The 17,645-nt window shown below is 45.2% G+C and overlaps 1 protein-coding gene across 12 annotated transcripts in view; it reads right to left on the bottom strand.

The window, feature by feature from the left end:
• Window positions 1-17,645, bottom strand: part of CDHR1 (cadherin related family member 1) — an 83,020-nt gene continuing 65,375 nt past the window's right edge. For 8 of the 12 annotated variants that reach the window (XM_063338779.1, XM_063338781.1, XM_063338780.1 and 5 more), the window contains 5 exons: window positions 16,817-16,981; window positions 14,596-14,663; window positions 11,762-11,990; window positions 10,564-10,818; window positions 2-2,865 (listed from right to left, as the gene is read on the bottom strand). In XM_063338779.1, coding sequence (XP_063194849.1) covers window positions 2,314-2,865; window positions 10,564-10,818; window positions 11,762-11,990; window positions 14,596-14,663; window positions 16,817-16,981 — 1,269 coding nt within the window. In that variant the 3' untranslated portion in view covers window positions 2-2,313. Of the gene's footprint in view, window positions 3,811-10,563; window positions 10,819-11,761; window positions 11,991-14,595; window positions 14,664-16,816; window positions 16,982-17,645 lie in introns of all 12 variants that reach the window. The other 4 variants (XM_063338786.1, XM_063338774.1, XM_063338775.1 and 1 more) reach the window with 2 other exon arrangements.

Here is a 17,645-nt window from a genome sequence, read left to right as displayed (position 1 = left end):
AAAAGCCACCCTGAATCTGAAATACAGAGTAACTGGAAAAAAGTGTCACAACATAGTAATAAAACATCTTTTATTCCCTCTTAAATATAATCTCTAAGACTATAAGCCTATAATTCCTGTTAAATCTCACTTAATTGAAAGGTCTTTATAGGCTTTCCTCATTGGAGAATGAAAATTGAATACTGGCTTCAACACAACATCGGGAAAACAGTAGTAACGGGGAATAAATCACAAACTTGGTACCTCGGGAAAGGTTGCAGAACCTGTTGGAGACAAAACCTGCTTGCACAGGGCACCAGGAGCGGGGCCGGAGGCTGCACATCCCCTCCCTCCCACTGGAGGACTTGTGGCTGGAGGACAAGGATGAGGTGACGGCACACAACACGAGAGCCTGGGCCTCACCACGCAGCCCCGGGAGGAGGGATGAGCAAGAAAATGGTGTGGGAAAGGAGAGACATGTCAGGAGAGGCTCCGGGAACAGCGCTGCTGCCACCACCCCCAGCCCGGACCCTGCTGCAGCTCTCAGCTACAGCTCCTGGCTCAGCTGCGGGTGACACAAGCCGTGGTCACCCTCTGGCTTCTAGCTGGATTGAAGTTAAAAAAGACAAGATTTTTTTCCCATAAATGGGCAACTTCTCATTCAACCAGCTATTCCCCCCTCTAAGCTGATGGAGTCCTGCTGCAAACAAAGGGAATCAGAATGGGGTGAGGAAAGAAGAGCCCCTGAGGGCCAGGTCTGCTGCTCCAGCTGCAATGACAGCTGGAGAAGAGTCTCACAACCCCCTTGAACTAACAGTGTCCCGGCCTGTAGGGTTTGCTCCCCATCTTGATGTTCGTGGTGCCAATCCAGCACAGCACAGCCGCCCTGCGGGGCCAGGGCTCAGGCGCTGCTCCCCAGCCAGCCCGGCACACACTGCCTTCGTCCCAAGGGATGGGAAACAGCCAGGCCCAGCTGAAAAACATCTCCTCAGAAACAAACGCGAGGGAGAAACTGTGGGGTAGATCCAGTGAAAAATGTGCTCTGCCTTTGGTGCCTTTCTACTGTCACGTAACAGGAAAAAAAGTGTCAGCTGCCCCCCCAACCCTACATCCCCATTAACTGTTGCATAATTCACTCAAAAATACTGATAGGACAAGCCAGAATATTTTATGGAAACCTCCTTTTGCACTCAGCAGTCCTTGGAGCAAGCCAGGAGAGGTGGTGAAATACATTCCCTGACACCTCCTGCTAGCAGTGTACAAAACCAAATGATCTTTCCAGACACCTTCCTGACCGACACATGCGACTTCCCAGCACTTGTCTTTATTTTTCACTTATCGTTTTTCTCTCAGTTTTACCTTGTCTCCCCTGCTGCTTTAATCATGGCCTTCTCCTGCTGGCCTCCCCCTCATTAGGGGACGCGGTGTCAGAGGGAGGCAGTACTGAGCGAGCGCTGCTATTGAACTTCTGTGCTTGAGCCTTGCCCCCGCTAGTCTAGGGAAGGTGGAGGTGGCCCTCCTGTCCCCTGATAAGCAGGCAAGTCCAGGGCAGAGAAGCGAAGTGCAGCATCATCTCAATGTACTCTGGCAAAACCCACCACAAGCTGCAGGAAAATTAAGAACTTCTCCAAGCCTGCCCGCTTACCTTTTGGGAACGGAGCTACTCAGGCCACGAGCACATCACTCCACCAGCTGTTGCAAAGCGTGTCGCGCCCTGAAGACGACAGATACCACCTAGGGCAGCAGGTACCACCTCGGAGAGCAAGGTATCAGCTACACGCTACCCCCTTGCAGCGTGCAGTGTCACTGCTGTAGGAGACCTGCACATCAACTCAGTGCTGGTGCCACAGCCAGGCCAACGTCTTCAAAAGCGGGTCTAGGATTTGACGCAATGGGTTTTTGGACACCCCAAACCCACCTGCCAGACTGGGTCAGAAGTGGCATCCTCCAGTGCCTTGGCTGCAGAGTGCCTTGTTTGAAAACCAGGACTGTGGGTAGGGACCTCCGAAATGGGGGCAATCTGAATCCCCGTTCGCTTGGGGAGACTGTGGCTGGCGCGAGGGTACTCAGCACCCTGTCAGATGGCTGCAGGGAGAGACCAGCCCGGGGACGTGAGCCAAAGGAACTGCAGTCGAAACTGGACACGGACTGCAGCGTTTGCTATGGGTGGGGTGACTCCGTAGCACGTAACACTTGCAGAAGGTGAGGGGTGGCTATCAGAGCGAGAAGCTGCTCTCAGCTCGCAGGGTGCTGACAGACACGGGGAAGACCACAGCACATAAATATATCCACGCACAGCCACAGTCCGCAGTCTCTGGGCACTGCCAAGAGTGCCTAGATGTGGGGCTCACCGATAGCTGCGTTCCTCTTCTCAAACTTCAGTTTAAGCTCTGACACGAGGGCATTGTGGGCGCTGCCATGACCTCTCTTCTTCAGCTGCTTGTTTATAAACTTGGGAGTGAGGGAGCCGGACACGGTTGGCACCCGCCACCCCGGGGCGTCCCCCCTGGGAGCCAGGGCGGGGGGCGGTGGGGGCACAGGGGCCGTCGGTGGCACGGGGGCAACATGGATGTTGTTGTTGCTGTTCTCGTTGTGTAGGCTCTTGGAGTCGTCCTCAACGACAAACTTCTCCGCAGCATTGCTGGGCCTCTTGAACTTCAGCCACTCCATCCTGACTGCCCGGGGCTGCGGGGTCTGTCTCTTTTTTATGATCCTTCTCACCGGCGTGATTTTGTTGGACCGCTTATTGCGCCAGAACATGGCAGTAGAGATCATGATAGTTATCAGCACCATTATGCCCATGACACCAGCTAGCACTCCTAAGGCTTTCATGGGGTTATCTTTAGTTTGCATCAAAAAGGCGGCCATAGGCCCTTTGTGAAGAGTCTGTAAAAGAGTACAAAGAAAACACATGACTTACTCTATGGGACAGACAGTGACCCAGGAATTTCATTTGTCCAAAATATGTAACAAGCAGGGCTGACTAATGGAAGTTGTTTCTAAAAAAAATGAGAGTCAAAGAGCCAGTCCAGGTCTGGAGAATTTGGGTGGAGCGGGAGACTGGGCAAGCATGACAACATCGTGAGATGGACGACTGCCGAACACAAAAGCTTACAGGAGTATTACCGCCAAATTAGGACGGATTCCTGCGTGTCACCATAGCCTTTGTTTAATTTGCAAGAACTGAGCAAGAAAATAATTGTCTCCAGGCTCTGCAGCTGTATTGTTGTACTACATTTCAGAGTTATTCAGAAATGTACTACATTTCAGAGTTCCTAGGAATAATAGTGTTGAACCCAAACAGAAGTTTATGAGTAGAACATCATCTTTCAAAACCAGTTGCAGGTGATATGGTGAGGCAGTTTACGGGACTATTACTGAGCATGGCATTCAAAGGATTACGAGAAAACTTCACTTCATAAAATTACAGTGTACGAATGAGCAGTTAGCAGGTACGTTCTGTTTTCAAGTACTCTTTTACAGACATGACAAAACTCTTTGAGGTAGGGGACATGAGTAGAGGTAAAGAGCTTTGTTTTAGAAACGAAAGAAATCAGCAATAATGTAAGCTACATATGGCATATTAAGGACAAATGAATGGCCAGTTCACTTTGCAGCTTAGCACACTGTGCGTCTCGGAGGTCCCCGTATTATTTTGCGGATTTTGCCCTGCGGGTGGAGCTTGGATCTTTTCACACTTTTCCAGTACATGATGGTGGAGATCACCATTGTTACAGAAATGGTAGAAAGGACGCCACTCATGCAAATTCCAAATATTGTCCATGGACGCTTCTTGAGGCCTAAAATATAGGATTTTACCCTGGACTTGATCTGGAAATATCAAAAATAAGAGAAATGGTCAACCCTCACATAGTTATATTTGAAAGAGGCCAGTATTTATTATAAATACAACTAGGGAACTAGGGTGAAATGTGTACAGGATGGAGAGCATGTAAAATAAAGGGAGCTAAGTGTTGAACTAGGCACAGGAGAAGAGACAGTTGCAATGACCTGGAACTGAATCCAGAAACACTAAAAGAAGTTGGGAGACATGTATAAACACCTGGTTGGTCAGGGAATAAAGGGTATCAGCGCAGCACAGCTTGTTCATGGCACGGTAGTCCAGCCTTGGACTACATTTCCAGGAGAAGTTCATCATGAATACAAGCTCCTGCAAGGGTATCTGGACAGCAAGTAGTGTTGTGCAAGGTCAGGAGATCCTTCAGAAATGGCACGGTCACGAGCAGGTTTGTTTACCAAGAGCTGGTCATGAAGCTACGCATGGCTGTGGAGAGACAGGGCTACCCACCGTGCCCTGCTCCTCTGGCCTCAGCTCCAGGAGGGAATCACCACCCAAACTTTGCATGTCTAGTAACAGGTTATCTGCATTTTAGTCAGAGGTCTGACTGCATTTTATCTGCATTTCATACCAGCTTTTAGTCAATGGTGAGAAAAGGACACCTCCAAAGTAGTAGTCACCGCATGCTAAAATAGGTATCAAAGAGAGTGAGTATAAGGAGAGCCTTGTGACTAGCTTGGACTTGAACCTTTGAATTTTAGACATTTAAAGTGAGATCAGATGGATTTCCTTCCAAACTAGGATGCTCATCTCTTTACCCTCTCCAGTCTGTGGCGGGACATGACTAAGAGTATTCCCAAAGGATGCTTCAGAGTGCCTCGTCATGTATTACACAAAAACACTATTTTTAAATCACATCCCTAAAGTTAGGGAACATAAATTTATTAATACACACCCCACTGTCTTCACTTCTGCATTTTCACAACCTACCTCAAACACGTTATCCAAGACCTCTCTTCCCTGTCCTGAATGTTTCCTATTGCCAAAGAGAAATGGGCGAAGAAATGATATTGAAACTCATGGACCACATTACCTTACAGGTAATGACCAATTTTCATAATTTTGCTGTACAAAGACTTTTCCCATTATTTAACTAGGAATGGACTTAAGTTAGAAACCAAAAGCAGAGCAGCCCACGACTCTGGTGGAGCTTGGATTCACATCAGCTTTGCTGTTCTACATTACATGGATTTTGCGTACTTAAATCCCATCAGATAACAGAAATTCTACCCCGCCTTACTTCACTTCATGTGAAAGTCTGATGAATTGTCAGATAAATCCTGCTAAGTAGTACATGTCCTGAAATGAGTCCACTTATTATGAGTGTTGTCAAGATCTATTTTGTAGTGAGGTACTGATGGCTCAACACAAGAAGAAAGATGACATATACGTAAGAAGATGCTGTATCTTGGCAATAATTATTTGACTAACTATTTGAAAACCTTGAATAAATGGGATTAGACAGACGTACATGTCTGTGTTGCCAGAATACAAGTTTCAGGGGTAAGAACTGATGGAAATCATATGGGGAGTTTCAGAACTCAGCTTTGTTCAACTCCCCCTTGTCTCACCAAGTTTGGCACCTGTTCAGAGCTTCCAGTTATGAGGAGGTAATTAATACCAAGACTAAACCTATTAATAGCTAGCTGGCTCAGCCTATATTGTAGTTACCGGGGCTGTACTATACAAAGCTTTGCCTAGAATCAGCCTTGGCTAACAACTCTTCTGCAATATCCGCATAAAAACATAAGGCATTTTGCAAGCATACAGTAGGAGAATTTCTGTTTGTCATGGCCATGACTCTCATAGGATGAATACAAGAATAACTCACAAAACAAGCCTGGAACTGCACCATCCTAGCCAGCCTGCAGAGCAGCTTATGTAAGTGCATTTGTCACCAAAAAAGCTTTGCAATCTTGCCTGTGTCACCACTGTGGCCCAGTCGGTGAACGCACAGACCAGGTCTGAGAGAGGTCCGAGCACCCTCTGACAGTGAAAGCCTGGGAGCACTTGGACACCTTCGTGTAAGCGCTTTTGAGCACCACTCTGTGCATTGAAAACACCTTCAAGTCATTGTATCGATTACCAACAGTGCCTCAGAACTGGGTCAACAAATAGTGCCCCCCTGTAATTTATTTAGCGGTTGTTTTTTTCCTAAGAGACACTCCGCGTTTCGAAGAGTACTGATTTTTCTTGTCTACATAAAACAAAAGCAGATATGCAATGAAATGAAAGCTGCTATGGGAAGCACTGTCATATTTCTGAGGGCCAAAACCTGGAAGAAACACTCTCTTTCTTAATAGCCATCAAAAGAGTTAAAATACCACTGCTCAAAAGAGATGATGCTCTGCTGGTTTTTTTGCTGTGACTTCACAGTTCTAATGAGCACTGGCCCAGAGAAGGGTTGAGGACAATTAGAGGGTTACAGAACTGTGGCAGAAGTTTGGAAGTAGCTAAGCTGTTTGTATTACCATCGAGAAAGAAGTCCAATCCTACGACAAGAATACAATTAAAAAGATAAAAGCAACTATTTGGATTAAAAGATGCCATCACCTATTTTTTGTTTAACAGGCAGGTGTGGTCCCCTGCAGGGAAGCTCCTCAGCCCAAGTCCCGCAGGGTGCTGAAGTGTCCAGCAGTCACCAGGACTCACCAGCTTTAGAGAGACATCGACACATGCCGCTGAAGGTGGTTTCACAAGACCCAGCGCTGTGCAGTTTAAGTGTAGATAGATGTTTTCAGGCTGCACACCTGAAGGGCAGGCTGCGGAAAACACCCCTCTGCAGCATGCAGGGCTTGCTCTTGCCATCCTTCCTCCAGAGTGGCTTCCTACCCAAAAATCTGAGTTTACCAAAGAGAATGTCCACTAGCCTTTGCTACTGAAATGGTGACTTATTTCCTTTGGTAGGTTGTAATGTGCAGACATCCACACCTCCTGGCAGCTTCTCAAGAGCCTTTCATAATGCATGGGTTGCAGTGAGCAGAACAAGCGGGCGAGGTATCCAGAAGTTGGACCCAACAGGAACATGTGGTTGAGCTCTTCAACCACGAGACCAGCTAAGGCTCACCAGCTATATTTAGAAGCCTAAGTAAGAAGGCAAAGCTGTTAAGAGCCCAAGCTATTGCAGATTACAGGCAACTCGGGCTGTGTCGACTTGAGCAAGCGGATCTGTACAACGAACCAGCTGGTTCTGCGCAGCCCACTTTCACATATTTAGCATTGCTGGGGTTTTGCTTCAGATTGCCCTAGCCTGATTGCAGAGACGGACTGCCTGCTGGTGCCAAAGCACACTAGGTGTGCCCCCCAAGCACGTTTTTGTCTGAAAGAAGTCCACCTGGTGTTTTTGGAGCTATCTGAGACATAAGCCATACCACAGTATGCAGGGATGATAAGGAGATTTGCTTCAGAAGTAACTCCTGATCTGAGGTAGAACACAAGCTGCCCCCTCCAGTGCTTATCCCAAAGAGCAGTGCCGTCATCCTATATGAAGGCTGCATTTACAGCACTTTGCAATACAGACCTGAGCATGGGGCCAGACTTCTCAAATCAAACCGGCCTTCTCTGAACAATTTTTTTCAAGATCCATGCAACTGTTGGAGGAAGAGGCTAACTGCTTTGCAAATGTGGCAAAGGATGTTTAGCGACACATGTTTAGAACCACAGTTCCCATGGTTGCAGAGTTATATGAGAGGGGAGGAGATATCCACGTTAGTTCACAGAAGGTATTTGTTGAACCTTTCAATCAGGGGAATCTAAAACTGAGACTCATCAGCTATATTTAGAAGTCTAAATGAGTGGCCAAAGCTATTAAGAACCACAGATTATGCCATCTAAATATGGACTTAAGCCTCAGTCCATGAAGAGAACGTCGGTGGAGTCATGAAGAGGCAGAGGAATCCCCCAGTCAGACCAACCCTCAGGATCAGGAGTGGGAATGAGCTTTCCGTGAAAATCTTGGGCAGCAGGAATAGATTTTTGAGTGAAACATAAGGGTGAAAAAAGAGCGGCTTTTTCAGCATATGTTTCTTATTCTGTTGAGAAGGGATAAGAGATTAACAGATGCCACTCAATACCAATTTTCATAAAACCAGACTCAGTGAAATTAAAAGGCCTCTGGAATTTTTATCACTGTATTATTCCAAGAGCAAAAGGTCCTTTTGATGTGCAATACTGCTGAACTTAGCCACAAGGCATCTATCTCAAAGGGCACAGCCTTGCGCTAATTGCAATGGTAAATGTTAATCAGAAAATATGCCTGTTTAATTACTTGGTGTGATTAACACTGCAGGAAACCTCTAGAGGATGCATTCAAAAATATCCTCCTTATCCGAAATCAGTAATACATAAATGCCCAGAAAACAGCTAACTAAAAGAGACTTTGTACAGCTGGAGCAGAGAGGGATGAAACGTACGTTTGCAACAGCCTGTGAGAGGCCGAGCGTACGCAGCGCACGCAATGTCCCGGTACCAAGGCACTGCATCCTTCACAGTGTCAGCAGTGACCATGCTGTCTCTGGGACGTAGGGAGCGACCAAGGGCTTTGTATGCCGACAAGGCACCTCACTCACACGCAAGCTGAAATTTGAGAGCGGTTTTTGGAAGGAGATGTGATGCTCTTGAAAAAAAAAATCCAACCCAAATAATTGCAAGCAAAGGAAGAAGTAACGGAGAAATGTACAGAAGCGTACGGAGGATGTGACGCCAGATTAGTGGTGCAGATCCTGCTGAAGAGACCTACTCATGCGAAGAAAGAAGACGCTGTTGCCACCTTGGGGTCTGTGTTGGGACTTGGCATGCAGGAGAGCATGGGAAGAAGGGAATAGCTGTGTGAGGGGAATCCATGTCACAGCCCTGTTTCCCTTTATACTTTATCAGGAGGGATGCTCCCTCACTCTGTGCCAAATCTGTACCCCTGGGAGGGGGGGGAAAGGAAGCAGAGAGGGGACTTAGTAGGAGACACCTTCTTTCATCAGGTGCTGATGTTGCTTCATGCACTAGAAGAAAATCCAGGAAAATTTTTATCCCAAAGCATCAGATGCTCATTTTCCTTCCAGACATCCTTTATCAGCCGGTTCAGGGATCTTTCCCCTAGCAGAGGAGGTGTGGGGCACCCTCCCGCCCCTTGACACCCCTCAGCCCTGTGCCTTAGACGCCACAGGCTAACAGAGAGGTCACCGGCTTATCTGGGAGGGGAGGGAAGCTGGAGGCTGGATGCTGGGGCTCAACAGGGGGGACAGGGCCTGAGGCCACCTGGTGCCATGCACTCCTGAAACATGTGCCCTGTGAGAAGCCTGGAAGCAAGGCAGGGAGGGCGGGCGCTCCCACTGTTGGCTGCGGGTAGCTATTCTTATTTGTTGTATAAAAACCACCAAAAATTATGGTTTCCGTGGGAAATCAAAGTGATAAGCAGTTTATTTCCTTCGTATCGGTAAGAATGGCTAAATCTCCAGACTCGCCACGGAGACGCAGCCCACGCAGTCCCCCAGCTCCACCTGGCAGAGCCTTGAAGCTGCCTGCCCTGCCCGTGGCGGCGTTCGTGGAGCCTGCAGCAGGGCTGGCCGCCCCAGCAGGCAGCCCCACGCCAGGCACCCCCTCTGCTAGGGCAGACCCGGGTCCTGCAGCAGCCCTGGTGGGGCAGGGCAGACAATGGAGACCAGAAGCTACTCCTGTGCTGCTGGTGGCTGTTTGCCTGGCACAAGTGTTCTCTGCAGACAATTTTACCTTCCAGTGGAGCATGAACTGTATACAAGAAGTATCATATAAATGCACCTGGTAAGGAGTATCGGTGGAATAAGAGGAGACGGGAAAAACAGAGAAGGACTGTAGTAGATAAGGAGCAGTGGGTGCATTTTGACCAAAGAGAAGGCCAGCTGCTGTCTGTAGGAAGAGATTTGCATCTTTGCCCAGTATGTGTGTGGTCCAGAGACCATCAGGGTAATGATGCGTTTCTCATCTACTTTAAAGCCCATTTCCTCCCTGCTGGTACCTACTTAAAGGCATGGCAAGGCAACTACAATAAATAAGAATCACACAAGCATCCACTGCTCATCATAAATCGCTGCTTGTGCTATGGTTGATGTAAAAGTTGGACTAACAGGAAACTCTGAACCTACATGTGCTATCTTTTAGGGTTGTCTTGTTCCGTCTGCTAATAATACTGCAAGTATTAAACTCACATCCAAAATTCTACTTTAAAGCATTTCTATAAAGTTTTCTCACTTTTCCTATGTCACTTATGTTGACTTGCAAAACTGGTCTGATATACTTCACTCTGGCCCCACTACTTTCCACTCACATTTTGTAGGGGAAAAAGATTGTTTTCTTCTTTTGAATGAAAAGAAAAAATCAGAAATTTAGAAGTCAGGATTTACCTTTACTCTCAGGAGTCTATAGTCCTTAATTGGCATATGTCTCTAACAATCAGATGCAAGAAACTCATCTCCCACCCACATTATCCTCCTACCTTTGTACCTTTGCTATTTCTCTGATCGAAATGTCTTTTACATTTGTGGCTGTAGAATCCAGCTTCACCACAAGGCTCTAGAAACACTCTACAAACCAGAGCCAGCAAGAAAGGAGGAGCAATGGCTGGCAACTTTCTGGCTGTTGATTTCAACTCCTGAAGCACTGTTAAAGTAGTCCCAGAAAAGGAGCAGGCAGAGACTACCCTTCATTGCCTCTCAAGGATCATCTCACATAAGGATTTTTCTGAAATGTTTTCTTACCTCCTCTGTGATATCAATCTTCAGAACTGCCGTGGTGCTGAAGGACGGGGAGCCTCGGTCTTTGGCCTGCACCACCAATGACCATATGCAGTCTTTGTTCTTTGTGATGTTGTGGATGATGTCCAGGGAGCGGATATAGGATTTCAGCTTGATTTCCCCAGTGCTTTGGTCTATATCAAAGACATTGGCTGGATCTGCTTGCATGATGGAATAATCCACAATGTTGTTGGGTTCTTCTGCATCTTGATCTATAGCCTGGTAGGGGAAGTGTAAAGAACAAAGAGGTTATTGTTTCTATGTTTGCCTGAAGACAAAACTCTAAAAGTTTCTGAGCATTCGCTTCCGATAATATCCATGCTGTGAGATGACTGGGCTGTTTTTTGTTTCATCTTGGAAACAATTTCCTCTTTTCTGGTATCAGCTGTGCTACATTTTCTAGTGAAAAACAGCAGGACTAGAGTTCTTTTTGTATAAGCGATTTCTATTTGAGATTAAATAAAATCAGAGGAAAAACTGAACCGTAACCTATCTGTAGAATGCAAATGGTCCACTGCTGGGGAGTTTCTCACACAGCGTGGGGAACAAATGTGAAGTGAATAGCGAACAATGGGATTAGCTCCACACGTGTTAAAGTACAGATGCCTTCATTTTTGTGCTGTGATATTTATTCTACTAACATTAGGTGTCGTGTAATCAGGCTTCACTATATGCATTCAAATACGTGTAACATGGCATGTTCTGCTCCTTTGCCTGTGAATTGCTATTGCGGTATTTTACCTCCTGTTTTACGCTGGATCAATGAACACAATTCCACAAAGTGAAGGGAAAGAAGTTGTGTGGTTTAGCACAAAGGCATGGCAGGAAGGTTAAGTATTCAAAACTCTGTACTTCCGTTCACTCATCTTATTTGGGCTTACTATGATCACTGTATAATCCAGGATCCTCTACCAGCTGATGGTTCAAATACTGTAACAGAACTTTATCTTTGCCTATAGAATTTATTCCTCCTTCTCAGTAGTCTGTAAATACTATCATTCCACGCATTAATCAATTTTTTTTTACATACAAATGGACGTGCAAAATAAAGCCCCAGAAAAAGCCAACTTCCAGGCATTCATCATGATCCCTGTGCAATAAACAGCGGAGCTGGGGCTTTTCCAAAGCCCTCTGCTTTGTGACACACTGTGTAGTCTCTCACCTCTATCTTCACTGGTGACCCGATGATCATCGTCTTTTCCTGGATGTTTTCATTGAACTCTGGAGAGTGGTCATTGACATCTAGCACAGTGATAAACACTTCAGCCAAGCTGTATTTCCCATCGGTGTCCTCTGCCTTCACATAGAAATTATACTTTGAGTTCACTTCAGCATCTAATACAGCCCAGGGCTGGGTGTAAATTATACCGGTTGATGGGTGGATTAGGAACCTGGAAAAGAAGGATGGAAAGACTTTTGGGTTTTTTGATCACATCTTTCTAAATCCGTGTGTTTATGGCCTGGAGCAAAGGTGGGTTCTAAGCACTGAAATGCTGTGCCCAAAGATTGGTACTCTTCACCTAACTCCTGTCTGGCTGATGTTTCCAAATCATTCACTCTACCTATTTTTTCCTAGTTCTTTAGGCTTGAAAACCAGCGAACTACCAGTGTCTGGTGTTTTTCTACATATTGTGCATTTTAACTACGTTTTCTGTTAAAGCCTTTGTCCACAATAAATGCTTAGTGTGATGGCCTTCTCTCAGAGTGATTTCTTTGCATTAAAACTTTGAGGAACTGCCTATTTTTTTCTTTCTGTTTATAACTACAATGTATTAGATCATGTCCTGCATAAATTAAGATTGATTGATATCACCTCAATAGCTAAGGGAAGTGTGCTGCATATCGTATTTAAGCTCTTCACTTCTCAGAATGGGTAAGAAAAATGGCTGCTCTCAAATCCCCCAAAGTGCAGGGCAAATGATCTCCTCCAAAAATGATGACTTTTCCATAGACTGGCACTGGGATGGAGTGGGTGTTCAGATTTATCTGCAGCGAGTTCAATTCTACACATTTGTAATTACTCAGACACTGTCAAAAGTGTCAGCCAAAAGCTTGGATTTATAGAGACAATACCAACACAGTGTCTTTTTAAAATGGACTCCTGGTGTAGGCTCCAGGCAGGTTTTTAACAGATGAAAGGTTTTATATACCCTTTAATTAATGTACAGGATAACAAAACATTTTCTGTATTCCAACTGTGAGTGCAATTGAGAGTGATTATAAAAGGGGCACTTAATAATCCAGAATCTTCAATTGTTTTCATTACCCTGTTAAATACAAATACAAGGCTCAATGAAAGCCAAGACCTGGAGGTGGAAAGAGGTGTGCAAGCTCTTGGTAGGAAAAAGGGCCTGTGCCGAGTGCCTCCTTAGCACCCAACCAGCCTAACCCTGAATAGAGGGCTCTCATCACCCCCATTTGAGTGGAAGAATAGCAGCACTGAGATGTGAAGCCATTACAGCACTGTACGCCACTCCCACTGGCAGCTTGGATGTAGGATTACCAGCGTAATGGTTTTATCTTCGGCAGTTAACGCTATTCCTCTCACTCCAGTGCAACTCATCTTTCTGCCAACGCAACTGCATATCCACTGATGTAATCCCTGAGACAGAAAAAAATTCACGCGTCTAATTGAAACTCTCAAATCTGTATCGAACTGTGTGTTTGGCAGATCTGGAGGTGCCAGGGCAAGGAAACCAACCCGGCCTTGCAAAGCCATGCCATTCTAGCACAAGGAAAGGGAAAAAAAAATCATACTTAAGAAGGAAAATAAAAGTCTTCACATCTAATTTCCTCATTCAACAGCATACGAACAGTGAGTCTGAGCATCCCCATAGCTCCAATCAGAATAAAGTTGTACGCACATTTCTTTCTAAATTCTTCATCACCAACCTTCACAAGCTGATACATTTTAAACCGAGGCGGTCTGCCTGCACGACATGACCTTTCCCTGCTTGCCTCTATGCAGTTAGCAGCTAGCTTAAGGACTTAGTGAAGGGCTCAAAATAATCCATCCTGGAAATGCTCCCATATGTGTATCCTTCTGGCTATAGAAGAGGTTCATCCTTAACATCTTGGATTTTGGACCTTGATTGTGCCTCCTAAATGGCTTTCACCTTAACAAGAAGAGTTCATCTTTAACTCCAGGTGGATAATGTACGGAGAAAAACGGATTCTGGGGATGAGTGCCTGAAAAGCTCATTCATTTCCAATATTCTGGCCTGCAGCCCCACCACGTCCAGGAGCTGCATGTTCCAGCAACAGTATCTGTGATGGTCTGTGATGCTAGCCATGGCTGGGAACCCCAACCAATGGGCCAGGGCAACTGCTGGGATGGAAGCAGTGCGGGAGAAAGCAGGGTTTCGGGGTGTTCTTAGCCCAGCACTGTCCCCAAAGACAGGGAGAGGGGGATAGGCATCATTACAAAATCAAGTAAGCACCAGATTCCCCTCTTCCTGATGCAGGACTATTAGGTTTAAATATATCAAATGCTTTGAACACCCAATGCAGTTGGCCTCCAAAGCTAAAGTTTATATTCTTTAAAGTCTTGTCATCTTTGATTTATTTTGACAAGAGTTGAAACTGAACTATTTGTGCAGCTATATGGAAAGGGAAGGGGAAAGAGCAAGGGATTTTTCTTCCTCCAGAATTGACTTTTCACAACAACTAGACCAAAACCTCCTTTCTCTCTCTTACAACTGTTTTTCGAATGGTGATTGAACAGATCCTGAGTATTGGTACTTCAGCTGCCGTATGTCTCTTTAGGGGCTTGTGGGTAAAATTCCATGGGTCATGAAGCAGATGTTTAATGATCACACTAGTTTTTCTGTTGTTGTTTTCACAGAACTCACAGAGAACATGGCATAAATGTCCTTGAAAATGAGCAGGTCAAGAATGAGCCTGTTCTTTTTTTTTTTTTTTAATTCTTTTAAAACTCTGCTCAGAGGATAGTCAGTTTTCTTTTTTTGTTTTGTTTTGTTTGTTTTTTTTACTTACAGATCTGCTCCTGTTCCATAGACAGAGTACTTGACTTCTCCCCAAAGCCCTGAATCTGGATCTGTAGCCTTAAGAAAAGAAAAGAAGAGAGTCATCCTTTACTAAATTGCAAACAGAAATGCTTCTTTTTTTCTTTTAACAACAGGCCATGTAAAACCCCAAATTCTCTCCCCACTTTTTTACATCACATGTTTAGGGGGAAATCACATAAACAAATGCGCACCTAGAAAACTGCAAAATCTAACACAAGGAAATGTCACTGGCCACCCCAGGGAAGCTGCGAAGATGCCAGGCTGTGCCCGGGCTCTAGCAGGGAGAAAGCCACTAGATGGCTCCGTCTATTGACATTTAACACGTCCTTCCTTTAAGAGAGAGGAAGCTAATCTCAATGACGCCAATGAACTGCCCGCTCTCAAGCCTTCCTAATTATCAGTGACCTATTAATGTATATTCCCCAGACAAAATTATTTAGTTTATAGAGAGTATTTTTTAAGCCTGCTTCTCTAATTGATTCAATTTAAAGTAATGCATAACAAATGTTTCAATCTATACACAATATTTCAGCTTTGTTTATACTTCAATCACTCTTGCGCCTGTGTGACTTTTAGTAATGCAGATGCTACATCAGATGATATCTTTGTTACAGACTCTTGTTGTTTTCCTTTCTTAGCTCAGGATTAGGAAAGCTATCGATGTGGTAACAGCTATTTCCATAAACTCCTGCTTCTCTGGTAGCTATGAGGCGCTGTTCTATTATACCGTTATATCTAGCCATCAGAATTCATGGTGACAGCAGATGGTTCATTCATCTTCCTGTTTAAATATCTGAAAACTGGAGCAATGTCTTTGATTCCTGCATGGATAATGTAACACACCTGCAGCCCTGCTGACAGGTGTTTTTAGGTCTTTGACAGGAGCTTGTCAGCTTCTCTCGCCCCATAATTTTGACTGCAGTCTGCTTTAGGACTGCCTAACTTTTCCTAAAACGCTTGCATGCCTGGGGCTTCTGCCAGAATTGCCATCCTCAGTACTTGGAGTATCTCAGTTCATCAAGTGTATTTGTGAATCTGGGTCAAATACTGAGTTGACAGCACATGACAGTAAATTGTACAGGGAATCCGCAGCTACGCTGTCCTGTGCACAGTGGCTCAGAATGGCTACTTTTGTTGCTTTTGCAAACTTTTTCTAATTTTTTTTTTGTTGTCCACCTCCTAGAATTTGTTATTCCTCTTGCTGGAAAGACAGTGATGTTTGGGAGTCTCTGTTTTCTACAGCTTTCCTATTAGTTTCCTCTAACAACCTTTTCTGTATTGCTTATGTTCCACTTCTTCTTTCATTCTTCCATCCCTAAAATTTTCCCTCAGCACTTTATTATTCTGATTATTTAATTTTCTTTCTGACTTGCAGCCAGCCTGTGCTGGAGATCTCTGTACCCATGAGGCCCCCGCAAGGTGACTTGCATCAGCCACCAGCTGGGCATCAGCCACCAAGCCCCACGTGGCCAGGAGCTTCCTCTGCTTTGGGACAGGAGATCCGTTTCCAGTCCTAGCAGCTGCGTTAAAGAGATACAGCTCACACCAACGGCTGGAAACGCTTCTCCAGCACATAGGGCCCATGTAATACCCTGACTTACTTTCTATGAAAATGTGAGATACTGGAAAATCTATAGGCATTTTTTTCCCACTGTGAGGAGATACTTACATAGGGATTTTTCTTTCCCAGCTCTAAGCATTTTAATGTTATATTCTTGCCTTCATTAACTATCTAATTATGCATTTAGCAGCCAGATTCCTCCCAGGCGGAGGAGACTAATACCTACTAAGCAGCCATCTTGTTTTCTTTGTACTCCTACCTAAGCAAGCAAATCCAGTAAATTCAATTCCACTTAGTCATAACTGAATCTTCCTGCTGGACGCTGATTTGACTGGGGCCTTCTTAGTACTCACAGACCATGTGATTTGTCTTAAAAGCAGATGGCCTTTAATTAAAAACCGAAGTAAATTTGTTGTTCTGAAAAAAATTGCCTAAAACGTCTTTTTTCCCCAGAAGTGGTTTTTTGTTGTTGTTGTTGATTCTGGAAAGGAACTGGAGTTCAGTCTCGAAGCAGAATGATGAGTAAGATTTCCTACTTGCCTCTCCCCACTATTTTTAAGGTACTTGAACTGCCTCCACAGACACCTAGAAAAAAAACAGCATTTCTTAAGAGATTAATGAAACTTACTGTAACAGCAACTACGTTTGAGCCCCCCGGGGAGTTCTCGGGGATCCTGGCAATGTAGTAGTCGGAGGAGAACTTTGGGACATTGTCATTGGTATCCAGCAAGCGAATCACTACGTCAGCTGTTGAGCTGAATTTCTCTGGTGTGTTCACCTCTATTGCAAGAAGCTAAGAAGAGAAAACCAGAAAATTACTACAAAGCAGCTTCCTTACACTACCCATGGCGTATTGGTGTATTTTAGCCTGTTTGGACCAGACAGCTCAAAAACAGGAGATGATGAGCTAGGTCAGTGTGCAGCCGAGGCTTGTTTGTGCATGCTCACAATGGGCAATCAAGGTGTGGAAAGAGGACTTCAAACCCATGTATACATATTAGACTTCAGGTGACAGATGTGATTAGTCATAACTAACCAATGCAGCTCAAAAAGCCATAACAGAAGCAAGCAAACACCCATCCCTGGGCAGCTCCCAGAACTTAGGGAACCATAAGCACTGAATCATTTTGAATAATCACGTAAATTGAATGACAGTCCTTTGTAGAGGAAGCATAAGTTCTCATCAGGAAAGAAGTCAGGGAAAGAAACTACACCAAACAGGAGATGAGAGACCCGGTGCCCTGAGACGTTTGGAAGCAGCAGTACCCCCACCCCAAATGCATGACAGTTAGGGATCAGTCGTGTACAGCGGAATCCCATTTCACGAAGTCTGTGAGAACTCCTACCACCAGGCTTCCTGGGCCTCTACCCTTCCTGCCTCATGCTAATTAGGATTTTATCAGATACCCACTGGGACTTTTGAATTACCTCACTGTCTCTGAGGAGGAACAGAGAGC

The sequence above is a fragment of the Chroicocephalus ridibundus genome, chromosome 6 (assembly GCF_963924245.1).
Source record: "Chroicocephalus ridibundus chromosome 6, bChrRid1.1, whole genome shotgun sequence".
NCBI classification, from domain to species: domain Eukaryota; kingdom Metazoa; phylum Chordata; class Aves; order Charadriiformes; family Laridae; genus Chroicocephalus; species Chroicocephalus ridibundus.
This window is presented reverse-complemented; position numbering and strand designations above follow the sequence as displayed.